The sequence below is a fragment of the Leuciscus leuciscus genome, assembly GCF_965113295.1.
Source record: "Leuciscus leuciscus genome assembly, chromosome: 13".
Lineage (NCBI taxonomy): Eukaryota > Metazoa > Chordata > Actinopteri > Cypriniformes > Leuciscidae > Leuciscus > Leuciscus leuciscus.
In genome coordinates this window covers 17,096,844-17,122,434 of record NC_138737.1, presented here as the reverse complement: position 1 = coordinate 17,122,434, position 25,591 = coordinate 17,096,844, and the positions used below count along the sequence as shown (strand labels likewise).

The 25,591-nt window shown below is 37.2% G+C and overlaps 1 protein-coding gene across 5 annotated transcripts in view; it reads right to left on the bottom strand.

Moving 5' to 3' along the window:
• The window catches only part of grid2 (glutamate receptor, ionotropic, delta 2), a 438,477-nt gene that overhangs the window by 107,653 nt on the left and 305,233 nt on the right, over positions 1–25,591 (bottom strand). For all 5 annotated transcript variants that reach the window (XR_014211127.1, XR_014211128.1, XM_082188355.1 and 2 more), the window contains one exon: positions 5,735–5,836. Coding sequence is in view for 3 of the 5 variants with exons in the window: in XM_082188355.1 (XP_082044481.1) it covers positions 5,735–5,836 (102 nt within the window). In the remaining 2 variants the exon portion in view is untranslated. The remainder of the gene's footprint in view (positions 1–5,734; positions 5,837–25,591) is intronic.

The following is a 25,591-nucleotide window of genomic DNA, read 5'->3' as shown; positions in this document are numbered from 1 at the left end:
GCTATTCATATTATAGAAACGCGATTCATCTTTTTGTTTACATAAGCCTACAACGTTATTCCATAACGTTATTCCACATTAACACTTGAGAAAGGATAACTTAGCCTACCTCACTCCTCAGCGGGATCTGCTCCTCATATCAGCACGGAAAATTTTCTCCATAAGGTAGGCTATATTATGCCTCTTTGTTTACAGCTGATGTGGGGGCGTTTCACAGACTGAAATGGTTCTCAGAATTTGCGTTTGAATAGCACGCGCTCTCCGGGGCGTGGTCAAATTACTTTTGAATGGCTCCTAATGAGCTCGACTGGAGTCGCTCTCTTTTTATACAGATTACAGAAGCTGATAATATTTGTTTTTTATATAAATTACTTCATTTAAAAGCTGCGATCTCAAGCTTTATGCCCGTGGGTCTGTTTGCCTGTTTGACTGAATTTTCGCGGAGTTATAGATAATTTTCGAACGCGTTTCAAATGGGAGTTTACTGACAGAGAGAAGGCAGAAATAGCATCATGTTAGTTTTTCTTTATTTGTCAAAAAGCAAAACACTTTATTTGTATTGTGAGTATACAGAAAAAAAATAGAAACTGAACAGGATCGATTGATGTATTACACGAAAATGAAAGATCAAAATTAACAGAGCATTTTGTGTTTATTTTTCATTGCTAAAAAAAAAAACGAGCAAAACGCGCGGGCGCGTTTTTGGTCCCCAGAGGGTTAAAGTGAATTTCGTTTTGTATTAATTGTATCTTAATTTTAATCAATGTTTAATCACCCATTTTCCTGGATTTAATAAATAAGAGCTAAATATAGCAGGCAATAATCAGGACACGGAGAGGCGCCCACGAGTGAACTGGAGGTAGCCTAGGCTACTTGAATGGCCCAAAACAAAGCGCACTTTAGCACTCATTAGCCCATTCATGAGGCTATTGTGATGTTGAGAGAGGTGCGAGATAAAAAATAAAGCACTTTAAATGGAATGATTTTAGCTTGAGTGCGATTTATCGCGGGCACGGGTCAGATGTGGTGCTGAACTTTGCGGGTACGGGCGGGGGCGGGTCTCCAAAAGTGGACCCGTGCAGGACTCTGCACTATTACAACTTGTGCAATATTGATCATTTGTTGGTAGATGGCACGATCCATTTTGTCTAGCAAAACTTTGTTCGCAAATGTTTGCTTGAATGTTGTGCGATTCAGTGCGAAAATGAATGGAAACACCTTAAAATGTCTCAAATCAATTCGATATACCAATTTGATCGCAAAACAGCATGTGACGTCATTACGCACAGGTTTTTATTCGCTTTAAAGCCGTTTGATGGAAACACACTTTCACCAGCTTTATTCGCATGATTTTTTTTACCGAACTTCAGATAATTCGATTGACAAGTTGATGGAAACATAGCTACAGACGAATATTGACATTATAGCATATAGACTAGATATGGTGAGACAACTCACACCAAAGACAGGATTAGTGTTCAATTTTACCGTTTTTAGTCATTGCTTGTCTTTGACAAAAATGTCCTTGTCAGGTCAATTCTAGCAAAGAAAAGTCATTTAAAACAAAAACAAAAACCTAAATCTTCAATTATTATTTCTTAGAAAACATTCTGAAAAACGTATGTCTTAATCAAGCTTATGTGGTGCAACATGCAAAACAGGAAATTATATCACAAGGAGAATCTCTGCATGACAGTGTATAAAGATATTTATATAAAATATTTCAAAGATTAAAAAAACACCTTGACACATTCTCTTCACAAGATGTAATATAAATCTATTGTGTCCCCAGAATTTGTCTGTGAAACGCGTCTTCCTGTTTTCGGTCGAAGTCCACAGTAGTCGATTGTCGAGTTCACGCGCATATCACGCGCGTGAACTCGACAATCGACTACTGTGGACTTCGACCGAAAACAGGAAGAAAATACAGGTATGTGCGCTGGCTGAATTAACATCATTTTTATTCATATCTTTCACATCTACTGCAGTCAGATTCACCGCGTTCACTCTGAAGGAATCACTCACAATGGCTGGACACTTGTAGTTTTAACACATCAAGGATGTTAAGAGGCTAAATAAGCAGGTTTAAAACTTGCCCCATTGAAGTCAACAGGGTGCAAATTTTAAAAAGAGGATAACACGGTGTAGGCAACACCGATTTTTGTCGTTGTTCTCTGTACTGACAGCACTCCAAATTTACAAAAAAATTTGCTCAATGTTAAAATTGACCGGAGTTCTCCTTTAAGTTCCTCAAGCAAGTGGTCAAATATTTAACCATGTACTTATATAAAAATCGCAAACATTTTAAATTAAAACTTAAAATTGACAAAAACAGCCGACTCTCATGCCTTTTCTTTTGCATTTAAATTTTAATACAATAAATCTTGCATGTCACAAAGAACTTGTTTTTCCACCTCCACGAATGAGACGAGTGTTGTTCATTATGTTGCCTTGTTGAGGTAAATTGTAGTTTTCCTTGCTTTACCCCGGTCTTAAAGTGAAAAAGTAGTATTTAATTAAATACATTTATGGTGAGATTATACATTTTATTTAATTAATCGCATTTATGGCGAAATTACTACATTTTCAGGTCAATCTGTGTTCATTTTGACCACGAAACATGCGCTGTCACTTTAATTCAGCGTTTGCAGCACAGCAAAAATAGACTCGTTACGCCCGTTTCACACATACTCCGTTTGCAGTGCGTATGCGGTGTGTATTTTTTTCCGTACCCATGTTAACAGGTTAGAGCTTTCACACTGCACGCGGATGCGGTCCGGCGATCCGTTCCAGTTGCGGTGCGTATACAGCAGTGCAGAGATCGTTTCCACACCGACTATTTCTGCTGTGCTGCACGCGCTGAATTAAAGTGACAGCGCATGGTTCGTGGTCAAAATAAACACAGATTGACCTCAAAATGTAGTAATTTCACCATAAATGCGTTTAATTAAATAAAATGTAGTAATCTTACCATAAATTTATTTGATTTAATTCTACTTCTTCACAGTCATCTTTTTTACTTTAAGACCGGGTAAAGCAAGGAAAACTACAATTTACCTCAACAAGGCGACATAATGAACAACACTCGTCTCATTCATGGAGGTAGAAAAACAAGTTCTTTGTGAAGATTTATTGTATTAAAATTTAAATGAAAAGGCACTAGAGTCTGCTGTTTTTGTCAATTTTAAGTTTTAATTTAAAATGTTTGTGATTTTAATATAAGTAGGCTACATGGTTAAATATTTTACCACTTGCTTGAGCAACTTAATAGCCTATATAAATCTATATAGAAGTAGCACTGAATAATGCGTTGTTTAAAGGACAAGTTCGGTATTTTACACTTAAAGCCCTGTTTACAGATCGTATCTGATGAAATAGAACATGCTCCTGTCCCGAGAATTTTAGGTTTATTTCGCTTTTGTGGACCTATTTTGCCAAACGCGTCACACCCGTGATTCTTCCGTTGAGAGCTTGAATAATAGACACTCGAAATAAACCTAAAATTCTCGGGACAGCAGCATGTGTCCAAATTTTAATCTTAACCGTTCTATTTCATCAGATACGATCTGTAAACAGGGCTTTAAGTGTAAAATACCGAACTTGTCCTTTAAGTTGTGTTTAAACGTCTATTAAAGAGTGTATACTGTATGTGTACAAAGAGAATCGCAATGCTGACAAAACTTTTTTTTTAAATAAAAGTTGATAACTTCTGGATTTGAAATACAAATAGTGAGTATGTTTTTGTGGTACAGCCATGGATCAGTTGCACACTGCAAACGCAGCATATGTGAAAGCACTATAGCGCGTGCACCGCATACTGCACATGAAGTAGGCTATGTGTGAAACGGGCGCAAGATTAATTGAGTGAACATGGAGCAGTTTTTCCGTGAGCGGTAATTGAAAACCCGGAGTGGACCATGAGCGAAGTGATTACAGAATGCTTAGAGTGGAGAGAGGAATGTGCTTTTGCTCCACTCCAGGCTTTGATCACATCCCCCTCAGCAGGGTGAATACACCTCGTCTTTCCTTAATTTAAGACCTATTCAAACTAAAATTAAGACATTTATTACACTATTTGAGAAATGAAAGCCTATTTACGGCCTTAAAATTATGAAAAGTGAATTTAAGACATTAAGGACAGACGGGAACCCTGCAATTGACGGAAATCCGTCATAGACTCGCTGCAATTAACGGAAATCCGTCGTAGCGACGGAGAACTTTAATCCCTGTTAACTTTTACACAAGTTGACACAGTTCCCTGAGGTATTTATAAGACAGCTCGTCTGTGCAGCCAACAACAGAACATTTGCATGCTTTGCTCGAACTTTTGACATTGCGTTAGAACTGGTTACACTGTTGTCGCTTGTGAAACCAAATGGCGGCGCCGTGGGTGGAAACGTGCAGATTAAGGGGTGGTAATATTATAACAAGATCCCCTTCTACGTCAGAAGGGGAGCGAAATCTGATCAGCTTATTATTTATAGACATGCTTGCAGAGAAAGGCTTACCAAAACAAAGTTACTGGGTTATCACTTTTCACGTTTTCTGGGTTGGTAGATGCACCGGGGACCCGATTATAGCCCTTAAACACGTAAAAAGTCAGATTTTCATGATATGTCCCCTTTAAGACAAGGCAAGGTTGTTAAACCTGAAATAATAGCATATAATAAACTTTACACTTTAGTATTATATTAGCTACTTTGTAGAGGCAACTGCGTTGCAAATACTTTGTGCTTTAGAGACTGTCAGGATATTATACAGTAGCGTTCTAACTTGTTATGGCAAAAACAAATTCAAAAACAACAATAAACCATTCTGGTTAGACTTTTTAATTGCATGGCTCATCATTTATACAATTCCAAGATTACACTAAGCGCTTTGTGTTTGTTTATTAAATATTTGATCTAATTTGATCATACGGTCACTGACCAATAAGACCATATTTGCAGAAGTCTGCAGATTCCTTCTGGACCACACAATCTTTCAGCTCTCACATTAAACTGTGTTTGGCAACATGCACACACACGTGGATTCAGTTCTAGTCCCCTGACTCATATGCCACTAGGGGGAGTTCATTTACATGACAGCGTCCGCCAACTGCTCATTGTTAGCGATTGTGGACGCAAGTTATTCACAGAGCATTCTGTCAGGGCGAGAAATCACAGAATAAAGGAAAAAAGAGGGGGGGAGAGAGAGAGAGAGAGAGAGAGAGAGAGAGAGAGAGAGAGAGAGAGAGATAGAGATACGCAGAGTAGCAGCATCACCGCTTATTTCTCCTACTGACTTCAAAGCAGGGATATGAAGAATTTAAACCTCTGAATCTTTAAAGAACTCCAGGGACTCACTCAAATCGGCGCTGGAGGGAAGATAGCAAAACTCAAATCTCAATATAACCCAGCTCCCCAGGTCTACGTTCATCGCACCCCAAAAGTCACTCTTAATGAACTTAGAGACCGGTGACTTGATGTGAACAGACCTCTGGAGCTCACTGGAATGAATATGGATTACTCTGGGGTTACTTCAACCTTATGAGGTCCAGTCAAACAGAGGGGAGTCCTAATTAAGTCAGTTTGATGTCATTTACATTAGAGGTAAAGGGAGAGACCATCACTGAGCAACAGTGAATATTAGAACACTGACATCTTGTAAAACTTTGTAGTTATGAAGACTGTTGTAGTTGTAAGATGACATGTAAAGCCCTTGACTTGACTGGTAATGCTGTAAGAGTACCTACCAGTACAGTGACCACCCGCAGGACGACCCCACGCATGTTGTTTTCAAGCTTTCGATCTGTCAGTGTCCCGTTCAATCCGTGGATGGGGTCCCAAGTGGCAAGCTAAAAAATGCAGAAAGTTCACAGTAAGTTCAAGGCATGCACAGAAAGATGTATTGATTACACTAAGAGCCCATAGATTTTTTTCAGTAACGTAAATTAGTTCATTTCAGAACACAAGCACATGGGAGTTTCTTTCTTCTTTCTTTTTCTGTTTCACTTTCATCTCTTCATAAGAAACAAACATCATAAATGAGAACTTGATACTATATCAGTTGCTTCTCTTACAGATCAATAATTTTAAATGGAGATTGAATGGGCATTGCTTGGACAATGGACTTGCACCCCAGATGCTTCTCCTGAAAAATGGCCCATTATATCCCATGTACTGTATCTCCTCTAGAATTTCGCATGAGATCTCAACAATGTCTCAAACTGTGCTAAGTTCTTTAAATATAAAGTTTCCAATGAAAAGTCAACGATTTATATATTAAAGGTGATGTCTAATTCTATTTCATGCATTCTGACTTATTTACACTGTTAAAGAGTTCGATTCTCGTGCTAAACCTTGCCAAAGTAAAAAAAAAAAATAGTTGGCTGTATTTCTGTGCCAAATACACTCCTTCAGGATTCATATAAGTTTCGGAAAGTTTTTTTCGAGTATGGCCCTGTATGATTCTTCTCCTGGAAGAGCACGAGCAACAGCACCCCCATCAACATGCTTCGTTTGGGTTACAGAAGCCTTTTTTAGAGCACGAAATCAACAATGTCACCAAAGAAGTGTGTTTTTGGTTGTGAGGGAAAGATAACCTTGTTCAGCTTCCCAAAGAACCCAGCATTAGGGGAACAGTGGATGCAGTTAGTTTTTCTAACTAACTAAAAACTTAAGACTCTTCAGAGATAAGAAGATGCAATACTACTCTATAGGTACTCAAGATTAACATGAGGTTGGCAGAAACTGTTTGTGTTATGTGCCTTTTAACTAAAACATGAGTTTATTGGGGTAAATAATATTTTATTTGTTTTGGTAAGAAATTAACACTTATTTAGCAAGGACAAATTTAATTGATCAAAAGTGACAGTAAAGACAATATTATTATTATTTTTAAATAGAATGTTTTTTTCACCATTCTATTCATTAAAAACTCCTGGAAAAAATGGGATCCACAAAAATATTAAGGAGTACAACCAGTTTGACCATTGATAATAAGTTACTTGAGCACCAAATCAGAATATTAGAATGATTTCTGAAGGATCACGTGACACTGAAGTCATGACTGCTGAAAATTCAGCTTTGTCATTACAGGAATAAATTACATTTTTAAATATATTAAAATAGAAAACAGTTATTTTAAATTATAATATTTCACATTACTGTTTTTACTGTATTTAAAAAAAAAAAAAAATGCAGCCTTGGTGAACATGAAAGACTTCTTTACATAACAAAACATAACATAAATCTTACCAACCCAAAACATTTTAATGGTACAATACTATTCCACATTCATTTTTATAGTTTTGCATTTCTAATTTGTTTCAATTTTAATTTCTCCTAAATAATTTGAGAAAGAAAGTTCTGAGACTAAAGAACAAACATCAAATAAGTTCATAATTATACAAAACATAACAGAGATTTCAAATAATTCTTAAGTTTTTACAGAGCAACTTTTGAGCAATTAAATAATGTTATACTAAATTAATCTTTGGTGTCTCAAAAAAAGGGGTTTAACCGTCTTGCTTAAAAAATAAATCATTGTGAAAACTAGCCATTTGATTTCAACAGACGCAACAAAACTTATTTTTCCTTTCATGTGACAAAAATCTCTGATGTGTCTGGTTGCTTCTGCCTGAAAGCTGGTTAAGTGTGCAGCCATGGCCGTAGCCAGCTATGAGGTCACCGAGGTCTATATATTAAATGTTGTGAAATAATTGCCTAATATAGTATTAACACTACGTTAGTGCTGCAAGGATATTGCACAGCACCAAGATCTTCTCATCTGAGCTGCCTTATTGGTATGTCTCTGCTCGTTAATGTTAAGGTGCGCTTTATGCTCACAGAAGTCATAAAATGTGAGATAAGATGTAAGTAGCTAAACTAAGCATTTCATATTTGACAGCTGTTTTAGGATAGAAATTTAAACGACCGACAAAATAATCAGGCAACCTAATAAACGTTTGTCTAATTTTACCATTTGAATTGAAAATAGGCCTATATAGCTAATTTACGTCATGTAGCTTAATGTAATAATTAGGAACAGTCAATGTGAGGGGAAAATAAATATTAAGGAAGCCGTTTTCATCACATTAGGCATAAATTTAGTAATGAATGTGTACATACTGTGAATTAATTTAATAAAGTTATTTACCTAGCATTCGTAGCCTTCAGCAAATTAACTTGTCTAAGAAAATTATTAATAAAACATATCAGTTGACCCTATGTTTACTTTCTTCACTGACACAGACGAAAATGAAAAGACTACCAGTCAAAGTTTGAGGAGGAAAATCCAGGGCAAAATTAGGAGACTGAGAGAAAAAGAAAAGTGATGGAGATGAGAGAGCAGGAATTGACAAATAATCTACTGCCCACTGACATGGTTTTAAAGCTATTTCTTATCCATTTTTTGGCCTTCAAATGTCTTGAAATGCACATTTGTAGATCAGAGAAATATATTTTTTTATAAATATAAAAACTATTTTTAAAAACGCGATGTCTAGAACACGTATAAACCATATTGTGTCGCAAACGTATGTTTATTATCTTTGTCCTTATAAAGGATTTCCTGGAACGTTATAAGTTTTATGACTTCAATGAGTCTCGCTTGCAAGGGCGCCCTCCGGCAACAAGTATGAATGAAACAGACGTGTGTACTCACTAAAGGCCAATTTATACTTCTGCGTCGGGTGCGCGTAGAAGGTACGGCGTAGCATACGCATTGACGTGTACCATACGTCGTACCCTTCGCCGTACCCTGACGCGCACCTCCTCAAAAATGTATCTACGCGTCGCGGAGACGCGGACCGCAAGATCTGTGATTGGTCGGCTGGATAGCATCGCGTTTCCTCCTACGCATTTCCGGAATGATCTTCTGCACTCTGCACCGCCCGCCCGCCATTTTTAAATTCCGAAGATCAGTGAAGAGCCATGGAAATAGACCAAGTGACCGAGAGATTGCTTGAAGAAGTGCGGAAATACAGCCATCTGTATGACTCCTTCAGTCGCCATTGCTCGTAGAAACCTAAACTCAAAACAGCCGCGAGGAATGTAAACACAGTGGAACATTAAAACCCACCCGCGCCAACTAGCGTTTCGGCGGTGTAACTGCAGAGCAACACAGACATTCGCAGAAGTATAAATGCTCACGACGGCGTCGCCTACGTGCGTAGCCTACGACGTACACTACGGCGTACACTCAACACAGAAGTATAAATTGGCCTTAATGCCCACAACACCCTATTTTGAGTAAAAAATAGGAAAAATAGTACATCTCTCCAAAGAAATGTGAAGTAAACATACGCAAATCCATAAGCTTGTCTCCAGTGTAGATACGTTTTTTTCTTTCTCTCTCTCTCAGCATAAAATGCATAGGATTTCCTGACAAAGAGTAAGAAATTACCGTCACAGATTTTTTTTCATTATAATTTAATAATTTATAATAAAACTTTAGATCTTTCTAATTATTTTTAGGAAAATAAAGCAGTATTTTCAATTGCTCAAACAAAACAGATGGATGTTGTTTGGATTGAGATTAGTGGTATTGGGCTATATAAACAAAATTTACTTAAAGCTTAGCAAGAGGTGCTATGTTCCTGTAGTAGACCATTTCTGGCAAATAAAATGTTTGTCTGAAAACATTTCTGGATTTTAGGTTTATATTTTGTGTGCCCTGTATGGAAAATGAATGTCATTTGTCAGTAATATGCCTGTCTTAACTGAAGAACTGCACTATTAACAGATGTTTTATACTTGTGCTACATGCACGCACACACACGTGCACACACACACAAGCACGCACGCACGCACACCTATCTGGTTCTGGTTATTACAGTAAGATTACAATCAGACTATGACTCACCAAATTTGCTGAATATCTCACATTTTGATGTTAAGTAAACATAAGTTAGTCCCGCTTAAGAAAAGCGATGTAAAAATCAATTACTATTACAATGCAACAGGAACACACAGGAACACACACGCACACACACACGAACAAGCGACAAAAAAACAAACAAGCTTTTGCATAGAAACACAGCAAGGAGCAAACAATCATGATTTAGACGAGTAATTTAGGGCTATGCTCTAATACCCAAGCACAAATCTGTTCACCAAACTCTAATTACACTTAGCTAATGTGTGCCACATAAACAAACAATTTGTTGCCCTACTGTGCTCATTTTTCCTCGAGTCGGATAATAACAGAAAACAACTATTGATTTATTTGCCCAATAAAACAATAGCATAGAGACAAAAGCAATACTTCCTGAAGTACGTCGAGCAACCTGTGAAAAAATCCTCTCCACGGAGATACAAATTTCCGGGTACCCTGCAAGAGTGTTGGAAAAAGATTTTCCTGCTCAATCAAAACATGATATGAAGGGGTTTGAAAGGCAGGAATGTAAAAGACTTTGATGCTTTTGAAGTTTCCCAAGAAAGTACTCTTATGACAGAATACAAATTGCACCAAAAAAATCAAATAAAAAGCTGACGCATATGCTTCTATGTCCAGCTTTGTACCAGTACAAATGTCATGCTTTGTCCATGCAATACAAATGTCACCCTTTATGCATTCATAAACATGGCACCAAAACAACCTTGTTAAAACAAAACAAACAAACAAACTAACAAAAAAAAACCCTCAATGGATCTGAGAGGTAATGCAGCTCACCTTCATACACGAGAGGTTTGAAACACATCAATTCAACATAACACTGCACACCATGAGTCGTATTATCATGGGCTCTGGCTAGTCATTAGCATAATATTTAGACTGGGATTAGACAGCGTACACACCATCCCATGGAAGCTAATATGACAGAGCCTTTACATAACCATCCACTTCAGAGGCGCTGGGGGCTTTTTTTTAACCCAAGGCAGCCATTTTAAGTTCATTCTTATCAAATCTGTCTGAAGTACCAGCCTACTAACTATCATTATGTAATTAAAATCACCTGAAATATGAATGGGCTCAAAGGGGTACGAGCATGTGTATGTGTGTATTTTCTTTGACAATAATTGATATAGTTGAATTTCAAGCTGCATTCAAAGATCCTGCAAAAAGTTTTGTGTAGAAAACAGTTTGTATGCTAACCTTTGAGATCATTTATTCATTCTTCTCATAGGTACTCTGCCTTTAGTGGCTTATCATCAATTCAGCCAGCTAGCCATGGGGCTGGGCAGTCCAGAATATTAACATGGAAATTCAATACACCCAGATCCAAATGCACTGTTCTAAAGTAAAACCTAGTGAGCAGTCTTGTTCCCTACATAGAAAGCTGAGATCTAAAACCTCATGTGATTAGGAAGAACATAGATGACTCGACAATTGATGCATTATATAATGTATAGTCATGTCTCAATATAATAGAAACATAATATAATAGTGAAAAATAAATCCAAGATGGGATTTTTTTTTATTACCGGTCTACACAGTTAAAACTGATCTATGCACGTAATTGAAGGTGAGAAAGGACTAGTCTGACTCATGTTTATAAGTAAATTGATTCTCTTGAACTGGATGTCTACGCAGCTATAACAGGACACTCTTGATCTTATAGAATGGCTGTTCCATATAGATCGTTTTCTGGTGCAAATATAAAAAGAGAAAGAATGTTGTTCCTGTCTCTTTTACTCATATGCATTAATAAAATAGCACAATTCAATAGACAATCAACCTTCAATTTCAGTCATTAAACATTTTTTATCAGTCCATTTCCTCTCTTGTGGGAGCAGGTGGAATGTTTTTATGATGTATAATTGATTGATTCACAAAGGTTTATTCATTAAAACGAATGTTTTTGAGGTTAAGGACACTGCTATGCTTTTAAGTGTCTCCGTATTGATCTCAAGGAATTGACTTTTGAAGAGTGTCCCTGAAAAGCAGATCCAAAGCAAATGCGAGTCTAAAATCGGTAATTATGGTTTGATTGCGCAACAATATAATATAAAACCCAGAGACTGTCCATGGAAGCCGAATCTGCAATATCTGATAAAGGTCTTCTTGAGCATGTCTACATAAACTCATAACAGCTATATTTACAGCAAGCGAGGGATGCTAAATGCCTGTGAGAAATTTCAAGCCTCATCTAATCAATAAAATATTATCCACCGAGGGAATACATGTAGCCGTATTGCTGAATCGCTGCCGCTGACTGCGTCAGCACGAATCGACACATCCATCGACCGTTGGGCTCGTCGCTCATCATGTTGACTTCTGGGAACGGTGAGAAACACAACAGGCCGACCTGGCAATGTTCAAATCAGAGCATTCTAGGAGGTAGATGACTAGACGACTATTTACCAACTGCTCCTGTCTTAAAGTACTGTCTTTTATAGATTTTACCCAAAAACAAATTTATTTTTCATCATTTACTAACCCTCGCGTTGTTCCAAGCCCTCATGGAATACAAAAGAAGGAATTGCAACAACATGAGGGCAAGTAAATTATGAAAGAATTTTCAAAAAATGTGTTGGTGTACTATCACTTTAAAAGCATGAAATAGACACATTACACTGCCAAATAAAAGCAAGATACCCCAAAATACACTACCATTCAACAATTTGGGGTCGGTGTTTTTTTTGTTGTTGTTTTTTTGTCAGGACTTAATTAAAAGTGTGTAACATTGATCAAAGGTGAAAGTAAAGACATTTATAATGTTACAAAAAAATAATATTTTAAATAAATGCTGTTCTCTGGACTCATCGCTCATCATGTTGACTTCTGGGAGCAGTGAGAATCACAACAGGCCGAAATGGCGACGTTCAAATAAGAGTGCCCTAAAAAGTATCATTGTCACAATTGCTGAAGCAGAACTATCATTCTTTGGCGGTTTAGTGTGTAGTTCCAGTACCCCTCTTCTGAGGCCATGGTGTGACATAGTGTGCCTCTGTCATTTAAAATTTGTTTTGCATGCTGAATCTCAAACCAGTGGCAGAATGTTTGTCATCCTCTAACAGTTGGGGTGAGCTGCCTCATCCCGAGAAAAAAAAAAAAAACAGTACTGTAAATTTCAAGCAAAAAAGAGGCGAGAGAGAGAGAGAATTCTGCCTCTTATCTTCAGAGGGACAGATAAGAGCTCATTTCTCACTGCGGAATAGAAACAAGCTCTCTGGCAAGAGAATGACACCATTAGCATCCCATAATGCCTCGCTCTATTCTGCACATTCACATTTTGTGTGCGGGCGTAACGCTGTCTGCGCTGGCCGTTTCTGCACTTCACGCATGGATCTGTTCATCTTCATCACATGCGATTGCCGCCACCGCCACAGAGCTGGAGTTAGCAGATAGTTTCAAAGGTGAAGTGTGGATATGAGCGACCTCATGGCTGGTAATGCCAGGGTTTCGATAACCTCTTAGAGTGATGATGTGACACTTTGCTGTAGTGCAAGGCAGAGGAAAGTCAATGCAAAGATCACCACAAGCAAGGTGTCTTCATAAGCTTGCCATTTATCACCCGCTCCTGTCTTAAAATAGTGTCTTAAAGCAAAGATTTTAGTACATATTTTACCAGTGACATATTTGTTTTTTTTAAAAGCTCTTCAAGGGGAAGTTAGAAAATTCTGTCATCATTTACTCATCCTCATGTCGTTCAAAACCTGTATGACTTTCAGCCTTCTTCAGAACACTAAAGAAGGAAGTCACATGGGATTGGAAAACCATGAAGATGAGTGAATGATGAAAATAATTAAATAAAAATATCCCAAAATACAATATAAAACATATATTATTGCAAATTCTTTTTACTATAGAAAATTAAAAACCTACAGCTACTGTAAACAATTTGGGTTCGTTTTTATATTATTTTATATATAATTAATGAATAATTTATTCAGCAGCGAAGCATTAAATTGATAAAAACGAGACAGTAAAGACATTTATAATGTAACAAAAGATTTCTACTTTAAATAAATGCTTTTCTTCTGACCTTTCTATTCATTAAGGAATCCCGATTTTTTTTTAAATCACGGCTTAAAAAAATGAAGCAAAAATATTAAGCAGCGCAAAAATAACAAGCAGCACAACTGCTTTCGACATTGACAATTGTAAGAAATGTTTCTAAGCATATTATAATGATTTCTGAAGGATCATCTGACACTAAAGTAATGTCTGCTGAAAATTCAGCTTTGCCATCACAGAAATAAATAACATTTTAAAATGTATTAAAATAGAAAACCGTTATTTTAAATTGTAATAACATTTCACAATATTACTGTTTTTACTTTATGAAATTAATACAGCATGGGTAAGCATTACAGACATTTCCAAATCATTAAAAGATCTTACTAAGCCCAAACTTTGTCTGTTTTTGTAAAAATAAAATCTGTATTTTTTTATACGTATAAAATTTGTTACTAAATATGCATGTAAATATTTTGTCGTGACGCCAATACAAATTCTGACAGTGCAAAGCACGTACAAAATCTGAACAACTTGTCTTACAGAGCTAGTAAGAAAAAATAAATAAAACATTTTTAGGCCTGTTTTCTCTGTTTTCACTTAAAGACACACCATCCAAGCAATTACCATATTGTCAATGCTGACCTGCAATTCTATCGAGTTCACCTCACTGAATCCATGTTCTCAGGATTACCACCTGTGTCTAGCAATTAATTTGAGCAGTTATGCCCTTCCTTGCCAGGATGCTCCACTGGGACTTTATGAGATGCATCACTATACTAACATATTGCAAGCAGGGTCATATCGATGGAGCCCTGCCTCAGGCAATTTGTAAACAGTACTTCACAAGTAGTTTGTGGTTCAATCGACATAAACGAAATGCTGACGATGCAAAGCAGCACCTGTCATGCAAACAGCCAAAGCATGAATGCCCCCACAGGCTTATTAACCACATAAACACCATCATCATGACAGTCGTCTTAAGTCAAAGTCATCCCAAGCATCTCTGCATGTATATTTCAAAAACACCTCAATACGCTGGCTGACGTGTGGCTTTGCCATCAAAAATAGATGAGTGGACTTTAATTTTGCAGCAAACTTACAATTATGCTCAAAGTCTTCTAAGAGTCAAGCGAGGTAATTATATAGAAAATGCTTATACTTATAGGACACGCCATCCTCTACAAACACTGATATAGAAATGTACCATCTAACGTTACCAAGGATTCCTTTTGTCTGTTTCTAATAATATATATACACAGACAGACATACACATATAGAGCGGTCACTATTTATATTATAATAACCTATTTCTTTAAAATATGTATATACTGTACAATTATAATAATATTCATAGTATTATAATATAAATTGAATACTTTACAACACCAAATCTAATGTATTAAGAACAAAAGAAAAAAAAAAGAAAAAAAAAAGAAAATACATTTGTCATGTGTGGTTGTGAATATAAAGTGATTCCTATAGGAAACTTCCTATAAACTTCATGCGTAATTGAAAACATTTAGTTATGTTGACATCTTGACATATAAAGTGGTGTTCACATAACTACATTTTTTTGTTACTTAATTTTAAGGCAACGGGTTTCCTTACTTTTTTTAAGTTAAGTCAACTGATCACTTTTTACAGTGTAGGTCACCAAACAGGTCTCCTGAACAACTCCTCTCTATCATTGGGCCGATTTATTCAAAAACAACTTAGGAATACCTCCCAATTCAATTTACAACACATAATTTCCCATGGGAAAGCAGACATCTAACATACCCAACTATACTTTGGGTAAATTAATATCTGTAGCTGTTTTCCTATAGACGAACAGACTTTCTTTTGTTAATTGGAGTAGGATATGGTTATGTTAGAGGTTATTCTGCTTTACCTGAGATCAATTATAATTAATCCATGAAGAGTAAAAGTGCTGTAAGTAAACTCACAATTGACAATTATTGATGCATGCAAACACATTCGTAAAATAATTACAAAGTGAAAAAAGTTAATGAAAATATGTTTATGATTAAAAGAGTTTTGTAAACACAATTATCATTTAAACTGAAATATTAATTTGAACTAATGATTCGATAAACAATAATGAATTTGACTGTAATGCTGGACTAAAGCCAATCTATTTAATATTTAATCTTCATACACAGCACAGGGCTTCAGAAAGGTGAACGTGTGTGCTATTTTAATAAAGCTTTGTGAACAAAGTCAATTAGTTTATAAAAAAGAAGATTAAAAACAATTATAAATTGAGATTGAACATTTGTGAGTACAACCGCACCAAAGTCAAAGATTCATCACTTAAAAGTATTCACTGTGTTCACTAATTAGTTTTTGAAGTTCCCAGAAAGACCATGTTTGAGCTTACAGCAAGCATTACCACTATTCATAATTCTTTTTTAGAAATGTAATTACCTGGGGGGAAACGTTTATTATTATTATTATTTATATAAAACAAAGACAGCTCTGTATTCACTGCCTTGCTGTTTGTAATAGGCCAGATCTAAATTATGTTGTATAATGTTTACAAGACACAAAATTCTGCAAACTGTAACTTAAAGTAAACACACACAAAGAAAATAACCAGATGGATATAACAAGCATTGTGTTAATCTATACTATCATAATCCATACCACTTCACAGTTTATAGTATTATGGGTTATATTAAAAGTTTTATTATTTGTATTTAAGGTTAAGTTTATTTATACAATATAATAATAAATTACTATTTTTTATTATTAAATCAAGAGTGTATTATTTAACATTTTGGTTTATTTAAATATTTTTGCCTGAAGCAAGTAATGAATGGCAATGTTTGATGCAGAAAAATATCTAAAAAGTAATATTATTTACCAAATTAGAAAAATCTTATTCAAAACAGAATATATTAATTATGGTTATAAAGATTATAAAGAGAATGATGCAAAATGAACAGAGCAAAAAGAAGAAGAAAATGTGCCTTGTTGAAATTTAGATATTGTCCTGATCTAATTCTGTCTGTTCACGCACATTTGCATATGTACTGAAAAAAAAAAGGGCTCGCATCCATATGATGTTTAAATCAGTAAAGATCTGAAATGGAGTGTACTTCCTTCCTTACTAGCGCGTTAAAATTAGAGCTGGGTACACACTATCATCCCCTTCAGCAATATCTAGGGCAACTGTGAAAAACTTCCTCCTCATCCTATTAAGACATTGACAGAGTGTGGACTGACTCAACCTTCTCCAACAACATGCCTCCCAGGGAGAGCGAAGGAGTGAGCGAGTGAGAGACCAACAAGCAGAGGAGGAGGAGACAGGAATGACTGCGAAAGCCTCTCTCCTTTATATTTAAAGCAGTTCTCCTTTATATTTAAAGCAGTTTTGAAGTTGATGCAGCCCTTAAGTCTTGCCCCAAAACAGTATTATGAGGCAGCAGAACGGGAAAGTCCGAAAGACTTGTGGGATCCTGACCCCGGATCCTTGCATCCTCTCTTTATCTGCTGCATGAACCGGAGGCGGTGGGCTTCAGGGACACACTGATTCAGTCACGAGGAAATGTTCTTTAGATGGGATTAGCCCACATCATAAAGCCTGTATGATGTAGTCTCTACTTCCTGCCAGCAGATAATGATGTGGCCATGTTGAATATTTCAGGCTGTGGTTTGCTAAGTGCTTTTTCTCAGGGGAATGCAGTCGTGCACTTTTGCTGTCTAACTGTGGCGTCATGCTCCATCTCTCCCTGGAGGGAGCACCTGGAAAGAACACTGATCTTGATGCCAAGATGCACTTTAATTACACTTACTACAGGGATGGACGTGAAGGGGTCATTTATAGTGGAACATACTGTATGATTGTGAATGTTTTTTTCTTTTTTTTCCTCTCTTCTCTCCTCTCAAGAATAACAGATGACAAGTATGACGAGTTTTGAGATTGTCATTATTCTGTCATTATTTACACATCCTCACAATGTTCCAAACCTGTATGACTTACGGAACTACTTTTATGGTGATTTTCCATACTTTTTTAAATCACCATAAAAGTAGTTAAGTCATACAGGTTTGGAACATCGTGAGGATGTGTAAATAATGACAGAATAATGACAATACCACATTGACTTTATATCATTATATTGAAAAAAGGTGGCCAGGATTTTCTTCAGAAATTCAACAGAAGAAAGGAAGTCATACTGATTTGGCAAGCTAGTAATGTGCTCTTTATATTCAAGGTTTCATACGGTTTTCAAAAACTTTTATTTCTTTTAAAACATACAAGATCTCTGATGAATGTTTCCAGCATCTTATTGAATCTATGCCACAAAGAATAAAGGCGGTTCTAAAGGCAAAATGAGGTCAAACTGGCTACTAGCTAAGTCTACCTAATAAAGTGGGTAGACTTTGCTAGTAGCCGGTTTGAACTAATTTTGCCTTCAGAACTGCCTGAATTGTTTGTGGCATAGTTTCAACAAGATGCTGGAAACATTCATCAAAGATTTTGGTCAATATGGACATGATAGCATCACGTAGTTGCTGCAGATTTGTCAGCTGTACTTCCATGATGCAAATGTCACATCAAATATGCTTTATTAGATTGAGATCTGGTGATTGTGGAGGCCATTTGAGTTTAGTGAACTCATTGTCATGTTCAAGAAACCAGTTTGAGGTGATTTGAGCTTTTTGACATGTTATCCTGCTGGAATCAGCCATCAGAAGATGGTACACTGTGGTCATAAAGGGAAGGACATGGTCAATACATAGGCAGGCTGTGGCATTTAAACGAAGCTCAGTTGGTACTAACGGCCCAAAGTGTGCCAAGAAAATATCCACCACACCACTACCACCAGTCTGAACCGGTGATACAAGGCAGGATGGATCCATGCTTTCATGTTGTCTACGCCAAATTCTGACCCTACCGCCTGAATGTCACAGAAGAAATAGACTCACATCAGACCAAGCAAAGTTTTTACCACTGCATATTATAGCATCAGTTTCCTGATGTTAGCTAACAGGAGTGGCACCCGGTGTCTTCTGCTGCTGTAGTAGCCCATCTACTTCAAACCGTCTGGCACCAACAACCATGCCACATTCAAAGTCAGTTATATAACATTTCTTCCCCATTCGGATGCGCAGTCTGAACTTCAGCGGATTGTCTTGACATTGGCTGTTTCTCAATATGAGATCTTGTCTGTACTTGTGTTCATGTGGATTTCCAATTCAAAGTTCACATCTAGCCAAGTACAGTTCAAATCTCTGGATGTAATCGTCATCCTCCCCTTTTATCGAAGATGCATTGGAGAGGTGACTTGTGCGGACTTGAGACAGCTAGGTATCCCAGAATGCATCTCGCACCAACCAGCAGGCATCAATAGCAGAGAAGAAAACCCACGTAATTTAAAAATACTACTGTTATTGTGTCACAAAATGTAGTTTTAAGAGTTTTTGAGGCAAAGAATATAGTTGTTTAAAGCTCAAATCTGTGGTTAATTTATAAATATAGTGCCTATTTCGGAATTGTGAGATCCAGGCCATCAACGGGAGCTCAGCACTCATTAACCCTTCTTGGAACAGCCTTTCCTCAGCTAGTCCTTCTTACGTTTGCCGCTGGCTCTGATGTCTCTAGTCTAGTGGTTAAACATGAGACTTAATTCATCTTGTGTATATCTAACGGACAATCTTTAGTCTAATTAATCTATACTGTACTTTGTTCCCTGGCAAATCATTTTGGCTGAGGTCAAAGTGAAGTTTCATAACTTTATACATTTAGGCTATTTGAATTTAACGCCGTAGCCTACAAGAGAGCTGACTTGTGTTTGACTGAATCGTTAACTTAATTTCTTATTGTATAGCTTCTTATACCTTTTAGGTATAATATTTATAACATGTAGTTCAGGCAATATGTGCAAATGTACTCTGATTCTCTTCACGGTATTTACATAATAAAAAAAAATGACACAATCCTGTCTCTTTTTTGTTAAATGTCAGTTATAATGATCAATATTATAAATATAATGTTTCATATTTTTTAAAATGAAAACAAAAAGAGGCAGGGTTGTGTTTTATATTAAATCTTGTTATAAATATGCATGCAGTGAAGATAATCAATGTACGCGCTGCCTGAACCACATTTGTGTGGTTATTAAAATGTTTAAGATTTTTTTTTATAAAAATTGAAAAGAGGCATATTGGTGTTTTATAACATATTTCGTTTTATTGTTGCCTAAAATATACATAAAGAGATAACCAAAGTAGCCACAGCGAGCTGAGTGACGCTATCAAGAACGCCGCTGTTCCATTTGCAGAATTACCAGACTTGCGTCCTCCCATCCTTGAGAGTTCGTTCTCCTGAGTTAAACTTGGCAAGTCCGAAGTTTGCGTACTTGGTATTGAGAAACGCCCCATGTCTACTGTACATGCCTAAATGCATCGAGTTGCTGTCATGTGATTTTCTGATAAGATATTTGTGTTAACGAGCAGGTGTAGCTAATAAAGTGGCTGCTGTGTGTGTGTGTGTGTGTGTGTGTGTGTGTGTGTGTGAGAGTCGCAAGGCATGTGATGGGGAGGGTTGGAGAAAGACCTAGCGACCTACGGAATATACACCGATCAGTCATTGCATTACGACCACCTTCCTAATATTGTGTTGGTATTTTTACCCCTTTTGCTGCCAAAACAGCCCTGACCCGTCAACCCAGGAAATTTGGAGGCCAAGTCAACACCTCAAACAAATTGTTGTGCTTCTAAAACCATTCCTAAACCATTTTTACTTTGTGTCAGGGCGCATTATCCTGTTGAAAGAGGCCACAGCCACTAAGGAATACCGTTTTCATGAAAGGGTATACATGGTCTGCAACAATGCTTAGGTAGGTGGTATGTGTCAAAGTAACATCCACATGGATGGCAGGACCCAAGGTTTCCCAGCAGAACATTGCCCCAACCATCACACTGCCTCTGCCGGCTTGCCTTCTTCCCATAGTGCATCCTGGTGCCATGTGTTCCCCAGGTAAGTGACGCACATGCACCCGACCACCCCCGTGATGTAAAAGAAAATGTGATTCATCTTACCAGGCCAACTTCTTCCATTGCTTCGTGGTCCAGTTCTGATGCTCACATGCCCACTGTTGGCACTTTTGGAGGTGGACAGGGGTCAGCATGGGCACCCTGACTGGTCTGCGACTATGCAGCTCCATACGCAACAAACTGCCATTCACTGTGTATTCTGACTCCTTTCTATCAGAACCAGCATTAACTTCTTGAGCAATCTGATCTACAGTAGCTCGTCTGTTGGATCGGACCACACGGGCCAGCCTTCGCTCCCCACGTGTATCCATGAGCCTTGGCCACCCAGCCTTGGCCACCCTGTCGTCGGTTCCCCACTGTTCCTTCCTTAGACCACTTTTGATAGATACTGACCACTGCAAACTGGGAACACCCCACAAGAGCTGCAGTTTTGGAGATCCTCTGACCCAGTCGTCTAGCAATCACAATTTGGCCCATGTCAAACTCGCTCAAATCCTTATGCTTGCACATTTTTCCTGCTTCTAACACATCAACTTTGAGGACAAAATGTTCACTTGTTGCCTAATATGTCCCACCCACTAACAGGTGCCATGATGAAGAGATAATCTGTGTTATTCACTTCACCTGTCAGGGGTCATAATGTTATGCCTGATCTTTTTTTTATATATATTTACTACTCGTCATGTGGTATGGTCAAGGTAATCATATATTTACATTTTGAATATATTTGATTATAATAGGTTATAGACAGTATAATAGGTTTTAAAATATACTGTATTTTCAAGTTAACATTTTTGGGGAGTTGCACCACATAAATAAAACAAATTACTTCAAATGAACTGATATTTAAAAAGACTTACCGACCTTGACACAATATGTCCTCTTTATGACAGTGGATTGACAGACAAAATCTTTTTTTAAATATAATTTTAACAAAACTGCTTCCCAAAAATATCAATGAATTTTAAATTCTGAAATAAAAAAAATCACTCATCACAGAAGAGGTGCATTCAAGTCATTCGAAGGACACATGATTCCTGCCTTTTTTTTTCCAGTACAGACAACAGCCTTGGGCATTACATTGAAGAATGGGTGAGCGAACAGCCATGTTTCTCTTTTATGAATTTTTCTGACATATGGTTTCAGAGTCGGCATTGAATCAACAGTATACTTAGCTTTTTTGATGAAAACACTTGTCGCTTTCGCACCTTTGCTTGACCTTTAGAAAAGTAGCCAGCACCTGTGGCACACACTAGCTTTTTTTCTGAAGGCTTCATCAGCACCGGGTAATTACCAGCAGGAAGCAGAGGAGCCTCAGAACCAGAAGAAAGAAGGGGGAAAGGAGAGAGAGTGAGAGAAACAACTGGCAAGTCTAGGCGCTGAGGTATGGAGAGGTGAGGAGATGGACTGGTTGTGTTAATCCGGCTGGAGCAGGAACATGGGAATGCGCTGATCCACAGAGGCATGGAGAGTCTAAACGGCACTGTCTGTGGTAATCCTCTGGTTTACATGCTGTAATTCTATTGGAAGACTGCAGGAGGGCACACTGGGGGTCTGACCTAGAACCTGCGACCACAGCCTTCAATACACCCTCACTGCAAATGCATTTGTTACTGCATTATGTTAGAGATGCAACATTACTGTAGCAATCAGACTAATGAAGATCTTTTAACATGAAACAGCATGCTGGTGCTTAAGAAGCATTTCTTGTTATTATCAAAGTTGAAAACAGTTGCCTGTGTGACGTAATCACAGCCATGCTGATAAAGAGCCATATCGCACTCCTACTTGTGTGATATTGCTCATATATGTACACGTGTGTTTCTATCATCCTTCTGTAAAAAAAAAAAAAAAAAAAGTTGTTTATCCCTGTATTTTCTAGCAAAGTCTCTTATTCTTGCCAAAGTTCTCTGCGAAACAGCATCATAAATAAATAACGATCACAGGGGTTCTCTGTACTTTTCAAAATCACCCAAAATGGATGTTTCGCTCACTCTAGGTCTAAGATGTTTCCCAGTGCCACAACAGATATTTGTTCCATTGAAGTCGAGGCGGTGACGTGCAGCTCTGCTTTGAGGACTACACTTCTCTATACTGAGGGACATTCATTCTGTGGGAAAGCAAGAGATGTTTATCTTTACGACTATTCACAGCGTGCAGCCACAATACAAACACTAAATACACAGCCATAAATAAATAATGAAGAAAAAGGAATGATTTTAGATTTCTCTTTTAAACATTGCACAAGAATATGCAAAGAGAACAATATCACATTACAGAGAAACATGTTACGGAGAGAACGTACAAAGCGCAATCACAGTCTGGAGAAATGTGTAATGGAAAAATCGCTTATTTGGATTTCTGTATAAACATCTAAGTTACATTTTGTACATTAATTTGTATTTGAAAATTATGTAAAATATCACACAAAGAAACAACTGTTATTGTCTTTTTTTCTGTATGGTATTTTGGTGGAAACATCCATAAACCTTGCAATGTATTGTAGTGGTATTTGCAAAAAAAGAACCACCAAGCCTTAAGTTGCGAACACATTAGCTAAAAATTTCGCACTCACACAAAATTCCTGCATGGATTCCAATTTAAATGACTTTTTTCATCTCAGAATTCTCACAACAACTGTAACTGTGACAACACCTTTGGATACAAGAAAATATCCATTAAATAACATTCAAAAATGGGTAAAAGAGATTTTTTCTGATGTAAGTAAACCATGACCCCATTAGATATGCAATAATTGAGTGCTTCAAGAAAAAAAAGATTATGCTGGCAGCTCAAGTAAAAGACCTCAAAATAGGTTTAACCTGACATTATATTCATATCATAACCCACATTCATTAATACAATAGGATTTTGATCTGAAAGTTCAAAAACTCTTCTAGCCAAATTCTACATCTGGACAAGAGAAACTTTTGCTTAATAGAATAAGAGCATTTTCGCCTTTGGACAAAAAGTAATAGATCTCAGTAAAAGCCTACAAAGTGGAAGTGAGGACTAGTGTGGAAATAAATATGGGACTGCAATGAACAAAAGCGCTGCTATGCCCAGCTCTTTTCCCATATCTATTCAATTACTTCATCCTTTAACAATATGATAATACAATCCGTGTCACACATGCGGAGGACAATATCTTTTCTACTCTTGGAAAATTGAAGAGGGGCTGCGGTTGAAGAGAGAAACTCAAGGCATTTAACACATTGGCAATCTACAGGGAGATGTCTAGACAAAATGTGCCAAAAAAAAGAAGAAAAAAAGAAGCATGTCTCTAAAGCACCACAAATCAATGATAGCCTTGCTCGTTCGCACTCTCTCCATCTCCAATCATACAGGCCCAGACAGCTCCCCTCAAAGAACATCTGAATCTACCTAATGGAATGGAAAATTGGGGGAAATGGGGAGTCAGACCCGAGGGGATTTCTTTCCCCACTGTACAGTTTTCACATATTTAACACAGGCACTTCTACAACCTTGCCTTGCGAGTCGGCGAACACATTAATGCACATCCCCCAGTCGAAAGGGTGCCATTTCCGAATATTAATATAACACACTCAAAGTCATGCTGTACAACTCTGGCCGTACCCTGAGGGCTTGACTTTATCTAGTCACATAACAGATCGTTCTCAACAGTGAGCTACAAAGCATTTAAGACCTGAAACAAACTCTAAGTATGTGAAAACATGCGCTTTTAGCTATGCAAGCTCGGTTTTGTGACTGTGAAATGTGTCAATCCACAATGTATACGCACGTACGTGTTGCTGTCTTCATCTAAGGTCCGTTTTCTTTCAGGGAATGAAGGAAAAGAATCATATTAAATGAAAAAGCTCACATGGTTTAGATCAGGGGCTTTCTAACCTGTCCTGAAGGACCTCCAGCATTGTCTGCACATTTTTTTTTTATGTTTCCCTCATCTAACACACCTCTGCTAGACTCTGCGGACAAGGGAGACATACAAAATGTGCAGTTCTGGGGGTCCTTCAGGGCAGGTTTGTCTTCTAAATAACATCTGAACTAATGGGCCACACATTTGAAGGAAACCTCAATCCATCAGATTAATCTGCTTGAAAAAACTGATAAAGAACTGAAATATTTTCCACTGCAAGTAACTTCAACCACAGATGGTGATAGAGAACTGCAAATTATGTAGTGTACATTTAAAGAGGTACAACATTTGCATACTAATGCAAACACTACCGTTTAAAAGTTTAGGGTCAGTACGTTTATTTTATTTAAAATAAATGCTGTTCTTTGAACTTTATAAGTTATTAAGCAGCATAACCGGTTTCAACATTGGTAATAATAAGAAATGTTACTTGAGCACCAAATCAGCATTTTAGAATGATTTCTGAAGGAGTAATGGCTGCTGAAAATTCAGCTTGGCTTTTTATTTGAAAAATAATAATATTTAATACTAGAAAACAGTTATTTTAAATTGTAATAATATTACACACAACAATACAATTTTTACTATATTTTTGATCAAATAAATGCAGCCTTGGTGAGCATAAGAGAGACCTTCTTTCAAAAATATTTAGAAAATCTTACTGACCCCAAACTTTCAGTAATGTATGTTTCTATTCTAATGATGTAGCATATGTTCGAAATCACATATGTAAGCTTTAACTACATTGGCGCTTGCTGATGGTCATACACAGTTAATGAGCTGCTGATGCTGATGGGATGT